We start from the raw sequence: 14,921 nt of genomic DNA on the forward strand, positions 1-14,921 counted from the left end.
ATTACAATGGAAGGAAGCGGCGTCGCGTCGTCCATCTTTTTTTTTACAGTCTATGGTGCAGATCCAGACATTACTGGCTGCCCTTGTCTAATGCTTTTCATAATGTTGGGAACATGGGCTGGCATATGCAAATATTGGGGCGTACACCCCGACTGTTACGTAACAGTCGGTGTTATGTTGAGATCCGTGTGTTTTCCGGAGGTCTTTTAAACAAATGAGATTTATATAAGAAGGAGAAAGCAATGGAGTTTGAAACTCAATGTATGTATTTTCCATGTACTGAACTCTTGTTATTCAACTATGCCAAGATAAATTCAAATTTTGAATCTAGGGCACCTTTAAAGATTATGCAGACACTGAATAAAAACATAAAAATAATGATGTGCACTGATAAATCATTTATAATAAATACTGCAATATTCCATAAAAAAAAAGTCAATTCTGATTTCATGGTGACTATTTAAGTTACATTAAACCGTCTATTAAAATCTAAGTTACCTTGAAAAAAATGAGAATTTTAGAGCATATACATATAGATTAAAATACTTGTTCTCATATGAACAACAGACACGTTTGTTTATATTTAGACTAATATGTCAAATATATTATTCAAGGCATAATTAATTCAAGGTTTGACATTTTTATTGTTTTTCCCTTTAATACAATTTGTTAATCCAATTTACACTTCTATTCACTTCAGTCATTTCTAGTTAATGTATGATCTATAATAATAATCAATATTATTGCTATTTTTATTATTTTTATCTTCATCACCATTGTTAAATAGCTAATACTATTGGTAACACTAATGTTAACAAGTGAACAAACTTAATGTAAATGCATTAACATGAACTAACAATGAGCAATATATTCTTACAGCGTTTATTAATCTTTGTTAATGTTAAAAATGTTCTGTTCATATTAGTTCACAGTGCATTAACTATGTTAACATGTTAATATTATTAGTAAATGTTGAGATTAACATTAAGAAATACTGTAGAAGGGTCTACTACTACTACTACTACTACTACTACTACTACTACTACTACTACTACTACTACTACTACTACTACTACTACTACTACTACTACTACTACTACTACTACTACTACTACTACTACTACTACTACTACTACTACTACTACTACTACTACTACTACTACTACTACTACTACTACTACTACTACTACTACTACTACTACTACTACTACTACTACTACTACTACTACTACTACTACTACTACTACTACTACTACTACTACTACTACTACTACTACTACTACTACTACTACTACTACTACTACTACTACTACTACTACTACTACTACTACTACTACTACTACTACTACTACTACTACTACTACTACTACTACTACTACTACTACTACTACTACTACTACTACTACTACTACTACTACTACTACTACTACTACTACTACTACTACTACTACTACTACTACTACTACTACTACTACTACTACTACTACTACTACTACTACTACTACTACTACTACTACTACTACTACTACTACTACTACTACTACTACTACTACTACTCGTATGCAATGACAGAACACAGCGCTGGTGAATACTGAAACCTTTATTCTGTTATTATCCATTAGATGGATGAATGTGTCACATATAAATGACTAATACTGCAGGGTTTATGATTTCATCTGCTGCACCTTACAAGAACCTCAATACATCCCTCCTGCACCAGTCAAATGAATTAGATAAATACATAAATAAATACACATTTGAACTTTACATGTTTATAGCAATTGGAGAAAAAAAAAAAAACATATCGCAATAGATAAATATAAAGCACAATAAATGATCAAACCAGTAAAAGAACGTTTCAAACCGCTATTGTAAGTCGTTTATACATTCAGCTGGAATTCATTTGATGTAGTACACAAAAACAATTCAAAGGTCACTCATCTTCATTAAGCGTTAAATCACATTCTTGAACTTTTCAAGGACTAATTTATAACATTAATTAAACATTTAAATGGATGCTGGTGCTTAGTGTGTAAATGTTTCAGCACACAAACAAACAGAAAAATGATACATTTTCATAACACCTAAAAATAGTTGTTTACCAATATTCCAGTTTACATTCAAATGACTCGATTTTCAAAATCTTACACTTTATTGTAAATTCTAGGATGGTTTTGTGAACAAGTTAAGCATGCAAATGTGTAGAAAATCTGCTGTTTGCACCAATCGGTTCGTCCTTACGATCAAAAGTCAGATCTCATTTAGTAAAATGTACAAAAAAAGAAACCAAAACTCCAGTGTAATTCTCTTTTAAATCAAAGACACATTGCTTTAAGACAACAATCAGTAGTTAGAGTTGATTTAAGGGAAAAAAGATCGGAGTTTTTGGAATGCCTTTTCTTGCCAATGCACTTGTTTCTCAGTTGCATTGCAGTTCATTAGAGCACGATTCACAGCCAACGCACAGTTCATTACACTAAGCTAAATGACTTCAAATGAAACCATAAGCGAGAACTAACGCCTAACAAACGTCGCAGAATCACAAGCAGCATGACTAAACCTACAATGCCACAGTGAGACGTGCCATCAAAAAGTGGCGTAGTGACATTTAAAACGCACACGGACGAGTTTCAGATTCTAGATTTCTTCTAAACGGGTATGGAGGAGCATCGTCAGTAGATTTCTGAGAGGCTGAAAGCATTCGTATTGCAGAAGGCTGACAAAGTAGAAACCTAGAAACCCCTGCAGGCTTCACTTCACAGTTAATCTAAATAGTTATTTCGCATCATATTCCCATTTTAAAACACAAAACGCAAACATAAACCCTTCCGGTTAAAGTTACCTGGATTCTGTCCTCACAAACCCTTTCAAATGAAAATACAGTGACCAATAACTCCCCATTACTTCTCGGGGTGGTTGACCTCGTCCTTCATGACTGGGAGCCAGGGAGGGGACAGCTCTGGGATGTTCTTCTTGGCCTGGTTGAGGTGGGTCATGGCAGTGTACAAGCTGCCCCTGGAGTTCTGCTCGGGGTAGTACATCTCCAAAGCCGCCGGGGTGCAGTGTCTGTGCTAGATTAGAAAAAGAAGACGTTCGCAAATAAAGGTTAGATCGGAATACATTAACTAGTACGGAGAAGGTCAGGCAGGTTCCCTAATAAATCAAACATAAAGGTGAATGTCACAGAGCTCTGCATTCCTGTTGATATAGCATCAGTAGAGGAGACAAACTGCTGAAACACTTTCATTTACACACATAAATAAATTTGGGGACATCAATATTGTATAAATGGACAAAGTCTTTCTATCTCCATCTTTTCCAGCAGCACCGAGTTGAAGTGAAGCCCTGAATATACAACAACACACTGTCTAACAACAACAATACATGGAACACTAGCTTTCAACATACTGAATACTGCATATACACTGTAAAATGTGTGTACGTATATATCGCCACCTTGAAATAAGGATCTATCTGCATTCTGAGCAGTCTTGAGATAGAGCGTCAAAAGTTTTTGCATTCCATATAGCAAAATAAAAAAAAATTATATATGAAAATAACAGAGACCCTAAATGTATTCTAAATATACAATACAAAAATCCTCTCAAATTTGTAAATGGGGATTTTTGGAACAGGTCAAATGCAGATAGAACCTTCTAATTCTAAAACAAACAAACAAACAAACAAAACACTTCGCTTGGAATTATAAGGTTCTATCTCGCAAAACATTAATTGGAGCAATATTTTTCAAAAAAACACAAACGATTATTTGTTTTAAAACATAAAATTAGTGAGAAGCATGAGAAGCATGAGAAGGTTAAATTTAATGCTTTCTCTGACATTTATTTCATATTTTTGGACGAATAATTATTTTCTTGTTGAGCATAAAAGGCAGTGATAGTTATTTTGTTTAATTTTAGGTGTGAAATTAAACATTATTGCAGGGACTATTAGTTTAAGTTTCTTTTGGTTTAGACAGAAAGCAGCTACTATAACACCAAGACTTTATTCCACAGAAAATGGGACAGGTAAAATGGCTCTCTCTCTCTACAGATCAGTATGGATTGAAAAGTTTGTAGACAAACTTTGATGTTGGCTTGAAAAAGCCAAGCCAGAAAGTTTGAAGTAGTTTTAACAGCTTTAAGTTGGAAGGTTTCAAGTTTGAAATCATTTTAAGTTTTAGTTAAGTAGATTTAAAAGCTAGAATTGTAGATAGATAGATTTGAACAGCCTTGGTTCATTGATCCTCGTGTGAATTTGAAGTGAACAAATAGAACAAGTTAGAGTTCAACTTTGCAGATAGAACCTTTTTGTTTTCTAAATAAAAAGTCCCAAAATGTACACAACTTAAAAATAAAACATCACATAATGTAAATAAGTTGTTACAGAATAATATAATAGATAATTTTATATAATATAATATAATAATAAGTGAATAACTCAATTTTGACAAAAATGTCAGATAGAACTTTATAATTCCAAGAGGACGAAATGTGTAATGTAATATATATACATTACATATATATATATATATATATATATATATATATACATACACATTACATATATATATACATATATATATATATACATATATATATATATATATATATATATATATACACACACACACACACATTATATATATATATATATATATATATATATATATATACACACACACACACATTATATATATATATATATATATATATATATATATATATTTTTTTTTTTTTTTTTTTTTTTTTTTAATTCAATGAGTGGCCAATTATCTCAGAAATAAAAATGTTAGCATTTTTGCATATTTGTTTCTTGTCTGTATATATATATTTTTTTAAAAGAGTAAAAAATCTTTGGGATACAATGTACTCCACGCAGTGTGGTCTGGTGTAAAAATACTCATTTAAGAAAATAGATCATCCGGGCTTTTTGTAATACAGAAAATTTGCAATAATGTGCAAAATATACATATTATAAAATTAAAAAGTACTTTGACAGAATAATATTCTGAAAAGAGCATATATATATATATATATTATTATATATATTATATATATATATATATATATATATATTATATATATATATATATATATATATATATATATATATATATATATATATATATATATATATATATGACAGAAATTCTTTAATCTTAAATTATTCAAAAAGACAACAATATGGCTCTGACTGACTAACTATTTCTATGGAATGCAAACTATGAGAGGTTTATTATATTTCCAATTTGTAAAACAGATGCTTAGAAGCATAAAGCGACAGTTGAGCAAAGACTGCTCACAGTTACTAATCCATTCCACAACAAAAAAAATAGAAAATGACATGCTTTGTGACTGAAAGACGTCAATCAAGAGACGTCAACATGCCAAAGCTTCCATAAACCTCATTCCATCTTAACAAGAGGCAATTTTCCCGCTCTTCAAGTTAGCAACGCTACATTAGTGTGGCACGCTAATTACGGCAGTGGTATCTGCATCAAAGGAGGAGAGGTGGAAACCCCTGCAGGCCTTAATCACAGTTTAGTCATGGTTAAGACTAATTAAAGACATTCTCGCACTCCGGCAAAGCTTTAGTTGCTGTCCAAAGACTGAGGATCTGCAGCTAAGCTTTGCGGGGCTGTGAACAAAATAATATGTTAAACGAACATCACACAAACAAAAGATGCAGTTAATACTTAATCGCTCTGCTCCAAAACCTAGTAAGCTCCCTACTGCCTAACAGAAATGGACTTTCATATGGGGCAAATTTGAAACACTGTCACACAAATAATGTTCCTCATTTGAAGAGCAAGGAAGACTCAACTGAACTATATTCCAATACAGTCAATGCAAGCATCTATGCAATAAACATATTTATAGAACACAATATAGTATACAGGTGCTGGTCATATAATTAGAATATTGTGAAAAAGTTTTTTTTTTATTTTTTATTGTAAATTATTTAAAAAAAAAAAAAAAGAAACTTTCATTTATACTAGATTCCCTACATGTAAAGTAAAACATTTCAAAAGTTTTTTTTTTTTAAATTTGTTGATTAGAGCATACAGCTAATGAAAGTCCAAAATCCAGTATCTCAAAATATTAGAATATTTACATTTGAGTTTCATTAAATGACCATCCCTACAGTATAAATTCCGGGTATCTCTTTTTCTTTGAAACCACACTAATGGGGAAGACTGCTGACTTGGCAATGGTCCAGGAGGCAATCATTGACAGCCTCCACAAAGAGAGTAAGAACTGAATGGTGGCTGTTTACAGAGTGATATATCAAAGCATATTAAATGCAAAGTTGACTAGAAGGAAGAAATTGGGTAGGCAAAGGTGCACAAGCAACAGGGATGACCACAAGCTTGAGAATACTGTCAAGTAAAGCCGTAAAACACTTGGGAGAGCTTCACAATGAGTCAAATGAAGCCAGAGTCAGCGCATCAAGAGTCACCACACTCAGACATCTTCAGGAAAAGGACTACCAAGCCACTTCTGAAACAGAAATAACGTCAGAAGCATCTTACCTGGGCTAAGGAGGAAAAGAACTGGACAGTGAACAGTGGTCGAAAGTCCTCTTTTCAGATAAAAGTAAATTTTGCATTTCATGTTGAAATCATGGTCCCAGAGTCTGAAGGAAGACTGGAGAGGCACAGAATCCAAGCTGCTTGAAGTCTAGTGGGAAGTTTCTGAAGTTAGTAATGATTTGGGGGGCCGTGACGTCCGCTGGTGTTGGTCCATTGTGTTTTATCAAGTGCAAAGTCAATGCAGCCATCTTCCTGGAGATTTTGGAGCACTTTATGCTTCCATCTGCTGACAAGCTTTATGGAGATGCTGATTTCCTTTTCCAGCAGGACTTTAGCACCTGCCCACAGTGCAAAAACCACTTCCAAGTGGTTTGCTGACCATGATATTACTGTGTTTTATTGACCAGCCAACATGCCTGACCCCTGAATCTATGGGATATTTTCAAGAGAAAGATGAGAAACAGTCGATCCAACAATATACAGATGATCTGAAGGCTCAATAGTGCCTCAGCAGTGCCACAGGCTGATCACTTCCATGCCACACTTCACTGATGCTGTAATTTGTGCTAGGAGCAAGTCATTTGCTGTAATATGTGCTGCCAACCAACTGAGTGTACAAATGAACATACTTTAAAGAACTTGAACTTTACCGTTTTGAAAATCCATTTTTTGATTGATCTTAGGAAATATTCTAATATTCTGAGATACTGGATTTTGGACTTTCATGAGCTGTACGCTCTAATCATCAAAATTTAAAAAAAAAGAAAAAAAAAAAAAAACTTTTGAAATGTTTTACTTTACATGTAGGGAATCTAGAATATATGAAAGTTTCATTTTTAAAAATAACTTACAATAAAAAAAAAAAATAAAAAAAAAGAACTTTTTCATGATATTCTAATTATATGACCAGCACCTGTATAATAGGGCTAGGACCATACACCTATCTCCTGATTCGATACTATCACAGTACTTGGGTGCCGTAATGTATTGTAGTTTTTAAAGGGTTAGTTCACCCAAAAATGAAAATTCTTTCCTCTGCCTAGTCTATAAGCAAGGACTAAAATAAAGCAATGTAATATGAAATAATAAAGATTCTGGACTAATCGTAAAAAAAAAAAAAAAAAAAAAAAAAAAAAAATTATATTATATTATATTATATTATATTATATTATATTATATTATATTATATTATATTATATATATATAGAGTTAGGTGGATCAATTTTTCCCCCAGTCCTAAAATATATTATATATAATTAAAATCAGTTTTTTTGAACAAATCGGTTGATTGAATGTTTCAGTTACATATGAAGACAGTCACTTGTTTCGTTCCTGAACGAGTTAGTGATTTTGAACAAACGAGTTGAAAGAATGATTCAACGACTCACTCACGAAGATAGTAGCTGACTGACTGTATCCGAAATTTCACTGTCTAGCAAGTACTACATTTGGTTTGAAACATACTTTCTGACTGTTTAAATAGTATGTTCTATATAGTATGAATATGGGTGATAGTATGCATGAAATTCGAACATACTACATCTGCCATCCTACCAGCATCAATTGCAGAAATGGTTACTAAAAATGCAAACCACTAATGCACAGTGCTGTTGTGTAATATATAATACATTTCTGTGTTATTGGTAGCTATATTCCACCATTCTGAGATGCTTCCCTCACAGTGAAACTGTACGATATGTTTTTGAGGTAAAAATCACATTGCAATGTCATATGGGTGGCAACCACAGGCTAGTTTTCACTAAAGCCACAAGTGCAGACATTTGCTCAATGAAGTGTGTGATCGGTCATCTACATTCCAGACCAAAAATGGTTTATAAAGTAGACCACAGATGATCTCAATCAGCATGGACAGGGCTAGTGTGTTTGTGTTATACTGGGTACCTGGAGAACGAAGCCCTCAGGGCAGCCGAGCTGATCGTACCACAGCGCTTTATACATGACCAACAGCAGCAGACACGCCAGGAACGCCAAGGTAATAATAATCAACCCAGTCAGCTGGAAAACACAGACACTCACACATATATTCATGCCTTCTTTGTATTACCCTCAAAACAGAGAGACAAATGCAAGCCCCAAGTAGATTGGGCTTTGTGTTGGATGAATGTGTAAAACTGCTTTACCTTGAGCTTCTCTGACATCTCATCATAAAGGTTTATGTTTAGCTTCTTGATGCTCGGCACATACAACTTCCTCTTCTTCTCCTTCAGCTGATACTCTGTTGTGGTTTTCACAATCACCTATAGAGTCAGAGAGAAAGAATGAACTATTAAAATAGTCTACACAATGAACATAACGAGAGGGGGCTGGGCAGAAACCACAAGAATGGGTTTGCTGGTTGTCAAGAATGGGTTTGCTGGTTGTCAACCAGCTATCATGTTCTTGAATGTTATGGTGGAGGTTAATGCTCTTTTGTTAACCCTATAGCAAATATGAGAAAACATTTGCTGAAGCAACCATGCCATTTTAGCTTGATTCTACAAGTCGTGCATCCTCGAGCATCACAACTGCCATGCTGTACCAGTTGAGCTTCTGAGCAAGTTATCGGAGCATCGGAGCATAATGGATCAGTGTATCGAATCATGATTCAGATCGCGTGTCAAACTGCTGAAATCACGTGATTTTGGCGCTCCGAACAGCTGATTCGATACACTGATTCATTGTGCTCCGATGCTTCCTGAAGCAGTGTTTTGAAATCGGCCATCACCAAATAAGTTGTTATTTAGTTTTTTTTTGGTGCACCAAAAATATTCTCGTCGCTTTATAATATTAATATTGAACCACTGAACTCACATGAACAGATTTAAATATGTTTTTAGTACCTTTACAGATCTTGAGAGAGGAAGTGTCATTGCTCCCTATGAAGGCCTCACGGAGCCATCGGATTTCAACTAAAATATCTTAATTTGTGTTCCGAAGATGAACGAAGGTCTTACGGGTGTGGAACGGCATGAGGGTGAGTAATAAATGACAAAATTTTCATTTTTGGGTGAACAAACCCTTTAATACAGAGCTGGTTATGGGATGCAAATAACTAAATGCATTAGTTTATAAATCATGCACTATAGTAAGTGTTTTGAGGTATTGTGCAAGGAACCATGTCAAAATAAGTTTAATTAATAATCAATAATCAGCCTCTTTAATTGTGATTTGTGCGATTAAAAGTCACTGGTGTTTTATTGCCACTAAGTGTTCATTTCAGCTCTCCCCTCCCATGCTAGAGACGCCGGTTCGAATCCCACTCGGAGCGGGTCAAGTAGGACCAGTTATATTAGTACATTGTGGAATCTCACAAAAATGTAGGAAGAGGCACATTTTTCCCAATGAGCCTGTGTTGCAGGATATACAGGATGTTACTTCAGCACATTAAAAATGCAGAGAGCGAGCTCCTACTACTATATCATTTGTCATCTTTTAGATGAGTCATTGCAAAGTTAAATTCAAACTCTGTTGTGCGTTTCCACCCGTTGCACTTGCCTCCAACAGTGCTAAGAATAGATACAAGCCATCTGTGAGAGTCCTGTCATGAGCGTGTGTACATTTGCAAGATCAGATGGTTTGCGAAGACTTTCAGTGACAAATTGTATCATACTCAGTGACAATGAATCTTGATGGTGCCACATGAATTCGTTCTTTCATGCCAGGCTATCTGCTAGGATCTAATAGGGTGGTTTCTAGCATGTCTTTGATGGTATCAGCGATGCTGGATGTCTGCCGGTCCACCTCCGGTGTCCTATAACATTCTTCCCTTTATTGAAGTTCTAAGCAGAGTAATGAATAACAGAGGCGCGCTGCTGTCTTTAATATGGCACTATGTGTGGGTTCTGCTCTCTAATGCATGAATGATAATTACCTTATCAGGAAAAGGCTGCTGTAACTGGCCGACCTCCAGTGGAGTGATGAGGGGGATGTTGTCGAAACCATCCTCAACCGACGGCTGTCTCGTCACCTTTTCCGACAGGTTACTGCCTAGTTTCACCATATCTGAAGCAAACATGCACAATTTGATCTTACATTTGGAAAAAGTGCAAATTAACCCCAATATTTACAGTAAAATATCCAACCAAATACTTACACAATTTCCTTTTGGTTAAAGCATAGTATTTTAGTGTCATTTTTCATTACTTAGCAATTATCTCTTTCCTGAAGAGGTTTTGAACAATCAGTAGAATATATCTGATGCTATTGCACCATTTTACCTTCAATAGCATCATTTACCAGAGAAGATTTGCATCTGATATTACTGCATCTGTTGTTGGTTGATGTTTTCCATTTAGCACCGGTTAGTCAGTAAATATCCCACCATAAAGTCTGTGTCTGAGGGGTCTGCTGTTGGAGCTCTGTGATGTTGTTACTCGGTTACTGTGAATCTCTCTCCATGTCATTATGACTCAGTGCGCATGCACACACACACTTACGACTGTGCTAATTCGTTCACACACTCATGTCTTACTCATTAGCTGACTGAGGAAAACTACCTCTCTCTCATTATCTTCTTCCATCCTAATTGGCTATTATAGAGCTCTCTACAGAATACAAACCACATAAACACAACAATCACTAGTGATAGACGGAAATGTCAGCCCATATTAAGCCATTTTGTGATTTTCCACATTGGCCAATGAAATGCTAGCTTGTATGATCAGACACGGTAGCTCCTATATGCCATTCCCATGATTTCAGTTATTCATTTTAAAATATTTTGGAGTGAATTTTAAGTAAAGACGGTATAAAAAGTTATAGATTAGCTCAGATTTATCTCTTTAAAGTGGCTCATTATTATACATATTAAAAAACCAAACACGATTCACTTGATTTTATGGGACATTTGTGCATTAAATATATGACCCTGGACCACAAAACCAGTCATAAGTCACACGGATGTGTTTGTAGCAATAGCCATTGTATGGGTCAAAATTATTGATTTTTCTTCTATGACAAAAATCATTTGGATATTAAGTAAAGATCATGTTCCATGAAGATATTTTGTAAATTTCCTACTGTAAATATATCAAAAATGTATTTTTGTAAGTAATATGCATTGCTAAGGACTTCATTAGTACAACGTTAAAGGCAATTTTCTCAATATTTAGAGATTTTTTTTGCACCCTCAGATTACAGATTTTAAAATAGTTGTATCTCAGCCGAATATTTTCCTATCCTAACAAACATCCTATCCTAGCAAAAGGAAAGGTTATTTATTCAGCTATCATATGATGTATAGATCTCAATTTCAGAAAATTGACCCTTATGACTGGTTTTGTGGTCCAGGGTCACATATTTGATGCACAAATGACACGTAAAATCAAGTGAATCGTGATTGTTTTTTTATATGTATAATAATGAGCCACATTAAAGAGCTAAATCTGAGATAAACTAGAACTTTTTATACCGTCTTTAGATCAATCAAATATTTATATGTGCTGAAATAGTCTCTAATAGTTTCCCCCATTGTACATTGTTTTAATGCCAAATATATAAATGTATAAATTGATCATATTTAATATCATAGATGATCTAAATATAAGCAAGTTGCTGAAAAAACACCAGTTTGTTTTCATCATAGTTAAAAACACCCATTAATGTTATTTAGACAACGCACTGCATTTAAACAAGTAAATTAATGTTTCCTGTTCTGACACAATCACTTCACGTGAAGCAGGCCACGGAATCTAGACGTATTTTATTGGCTCTTCCACACGAGCACCTCACTGGCTCGATCAAGGTTATCCGAGATACCCAACGTACCGCACATCAGGATGATGTCTGCGCCGTCTCTGATACAGGGTTTGACCACAGACCAACACAGCACCACTGAAACCTCGTCAAATCATAAACAACGTTATAATCGATGATCCAGCACACAGTCAGGACAAACAGAAGCTTTAAACGCGATTTGTAATTCACCACACGCATTATGCGCTCACAACGAACCATCATTACGCAACAGCTGCGCGTTCACTTAGATATTACACGTCAGAATAATGATGGATGTTTTATATTTATACGATGCACTAAAATAATTTTCGATTGGGAAAATATAATTAACGGAGTGAATTCTGTTTCCTCGCGATTTTTTCTAATCTTAGTCGCTGCCCAGAGGTTGAGAAACGACAAAGGCGAAACGATGGACATCGAATAATACAGCCTATGATTTGTTTTTCGTCGGAAATGGATAATGAAGTGAAATAGAGATACTCACTGCTTGTTGATGCTGATGCTGAGGGAGCTAGTGTTATTATGGCGGTGTGTGTGTGAGTGTGATTCACTGAAGCGCATCCGCTGCCGTCGCTGCTGTATGATGTCAGCTGCCTCGCAGCAGATAACTGGCTGGTCAATGTGACAAATTCCATTTTACACACATTCACAATTACTTTGAGCATCTGCGGGGGTGATTTATGTGAAGGAAATGGCAGTAGCCTAACATTTTCATAAAGTCCTTGGGCTTTACGCAGATTGAAAAGGTGGTTTTAAAGTAAGTGGAAATTAAATTGAATGATTAAATATAACAAGAAAATACGTTCGACTCGAAAGTGAACTTGTGCCATTTGGCAGTGGGAATCGTTTAGTAGGCTATCATTATTTTATTCTGTCTCATCTAGATCATCATCATTTACTTTTTCATTACATTCAATATTTTAAATTTATTATCTCATATTTTTCTATCCTAGATGTTAAACTATGCAAATTAGTTAAACATATGACGGCTAGTTCGCACAGGAAAGTTTTACAATGTGTTAGTTTTGAGTCAAAAGTTTCCCAGAGACATAAAACAATTACATAAATGCACTAAATAGTCATCTAGGAATAAGTCTAATCAGGAACAAGTTACAAATCACCTATTTTTCCTCACACATACTCTTTAGTCCTTATTCCACATGTGGGAAAGTAGAGCCCTGTGGCAATACACCATTTTGTTGTTTGTCAACCGCTAATAAACCTCAAAAGAATAAGAGCCCTGTGGCAAACACAGCAGATTTTAGAGGAGAAAGCTAATTTTGATGTAAGAAAGTCACTTTTTTAACTTAATTTATTTTTGTTGTGGCAATTCCTGCTTTGTAGTTAAACTCATCAAAGTTAAATTATGTTTATTGTGTCTGTATAGATATTTTTCATGCAAGTAGCCAATGTTTTGGCTGTTAGGTGAGCTAGTTCATGGCTACAATACTCTTAGCATGTTACAGCCTACCTCAAGTAAATTTTAGTTGTATTTATGCTTCCTCTTCTTCTTCTTCTTTTTTTTTTTTTTTTTTAATTTCAGTATGCCTAGGTCAGGGGTGTCCAAACTCAGTCCTGGAGGGCTACTGTCCTGCAGAGTTTATCTCCAACTTATCTCAGCACACCTGCCTGGAAGTTTCTAGTATGCCTAGACCCTGATTAGCGGGTTCAGGTGTGTTTAATTGGGTTTGGAGCAAAACTCTGCAAGATGGTGGCCCTCCAGGAACAGGATTGGACACCCCTGGCCTAATGGTGCGTTCCAAATGGGATATATCGCCCTCCGAAGGGCACTTCGGAGTGAAAACAATCATGGCCGCCATATTGAAGAGTCGTTCCAAACCTAAGAGCATAAAACTGGCCAAGTGACATTGTACTTCAACAAAAATACTTTACAGCTCCCTTCATCAGTCCATTCAAATATTTCAAATACATAGACACAATATACATTATATTTAAAGTAAAAGACTGGCAGTAGCTTATAATGTTACAGTAAATGAATGCGTGTTAATACAAAGAGTAAACCAGGGGGAAAAAGAGGCGCCTCCTTGATCGTCTCGTTAAGATGACTCTGAAGTCTGAGTTGAATAAAAAGCTTTCAAAACTGATTTTTTTTTGTTTTGTTATAATTCTTATTTCATAATGTTACATCTCACCCTGGTGGATTTCATAATGTTACATTTCACCCCAGGGTTTGTTACTACTAATCCGGACTATGGGGTGAATTTTAACATTTCACTCCCCGTGTGTGGAACTAAAGCACACATTTTCTGTTTGTGCTGTTTGTGTTGAGAAGTTTTTTTTTATCCTGAGAAATTTTTTGATCAATAAAAGGTTGACATCAATAAAAGGTTGACCAATTTTTTTTTTTTTTTGAAGTAATAAGCAACATTGCCACCTAGTGTCAGTTTTTTTTTTTTTTTACTGAAATATGGCTTAAAGGGATAGTTCAGCCAAATTTCTTCTGCTGCATACAAAGGAAGATATTTTGAAGAATGTCGGTAATTAAACAGTTGATGGGCCCCATTGACTTCCATAGTATTTTTTTCCCCTTCCATACTATGGAAGGGGGTCCATCAACTGTTTAGTTACCCATATTCTTCAAAATATCTTTTTTTGTGTGTGTTCAACAGAAGAAAGAAATTCATACAGG

At 34.9% G+C, this 14,921-nt stretch overlaps 1 protein-coding gene across 2 annotated transcripts; it reads right to left on the reverse strand.

The window, feature by feature from the left end:
• Nucleotides 1-1,582: 1,582 nt before the first annotated feature.
• caly (calcyon neuron-specific vesicular protein) lies at nt 1,583-13,893 on the reverse strand. 2 transcript variants are annotated; one of them, XM_048196343.1, is made up of 5 exons: nt 13,743-13,893; nt 10,407-10,537; nt 8,677-8,793; nt 8,438-8,551; nt 1,583-3,071 (listed from the first exon to the last, which is right to left on the reverse strand). In XM_048196343.1, the coding sequence occupies exons 2-5, from the start codon at nt 10,533-10,535 to the stop codon at nt 2,901-2,903; spliced, it is 531 nt and encodes a 176-aa protein (XP_048052300.1). In that variant the 5' UTR covers nt 10,536-10,537; nt 13,743-13,893; the 3' UTR covers nt 1,583-2,900. The 2 variants fall into 2 exon arrangements, with proteins under 2 accessions (XP_048052300.1, XP_048052299.1); XM_048196342.1 differs by lacking the exon at nt 13,743-13,893 and adding an exon at nt 12,756-12,905.
• Between the last annotated feature and the right edge of the window lie 1,028 nt (nt 13,894-14,921).

This window comes from Megalobrama amblycephala, linkage group LG7, assembly GCF_018812025.1.
Source record: "Megalobrama amblycephala isolate DHTTF-2021 linkage group LG7, ASM1881202v1, whole genome shotgun sequence".
NCBI lineage: Eukaryota > Metazoa > Chordata > Actinopteri > Cypriniformes > Xenocyprididae > Megalobrama > Megalobrama amblycephala.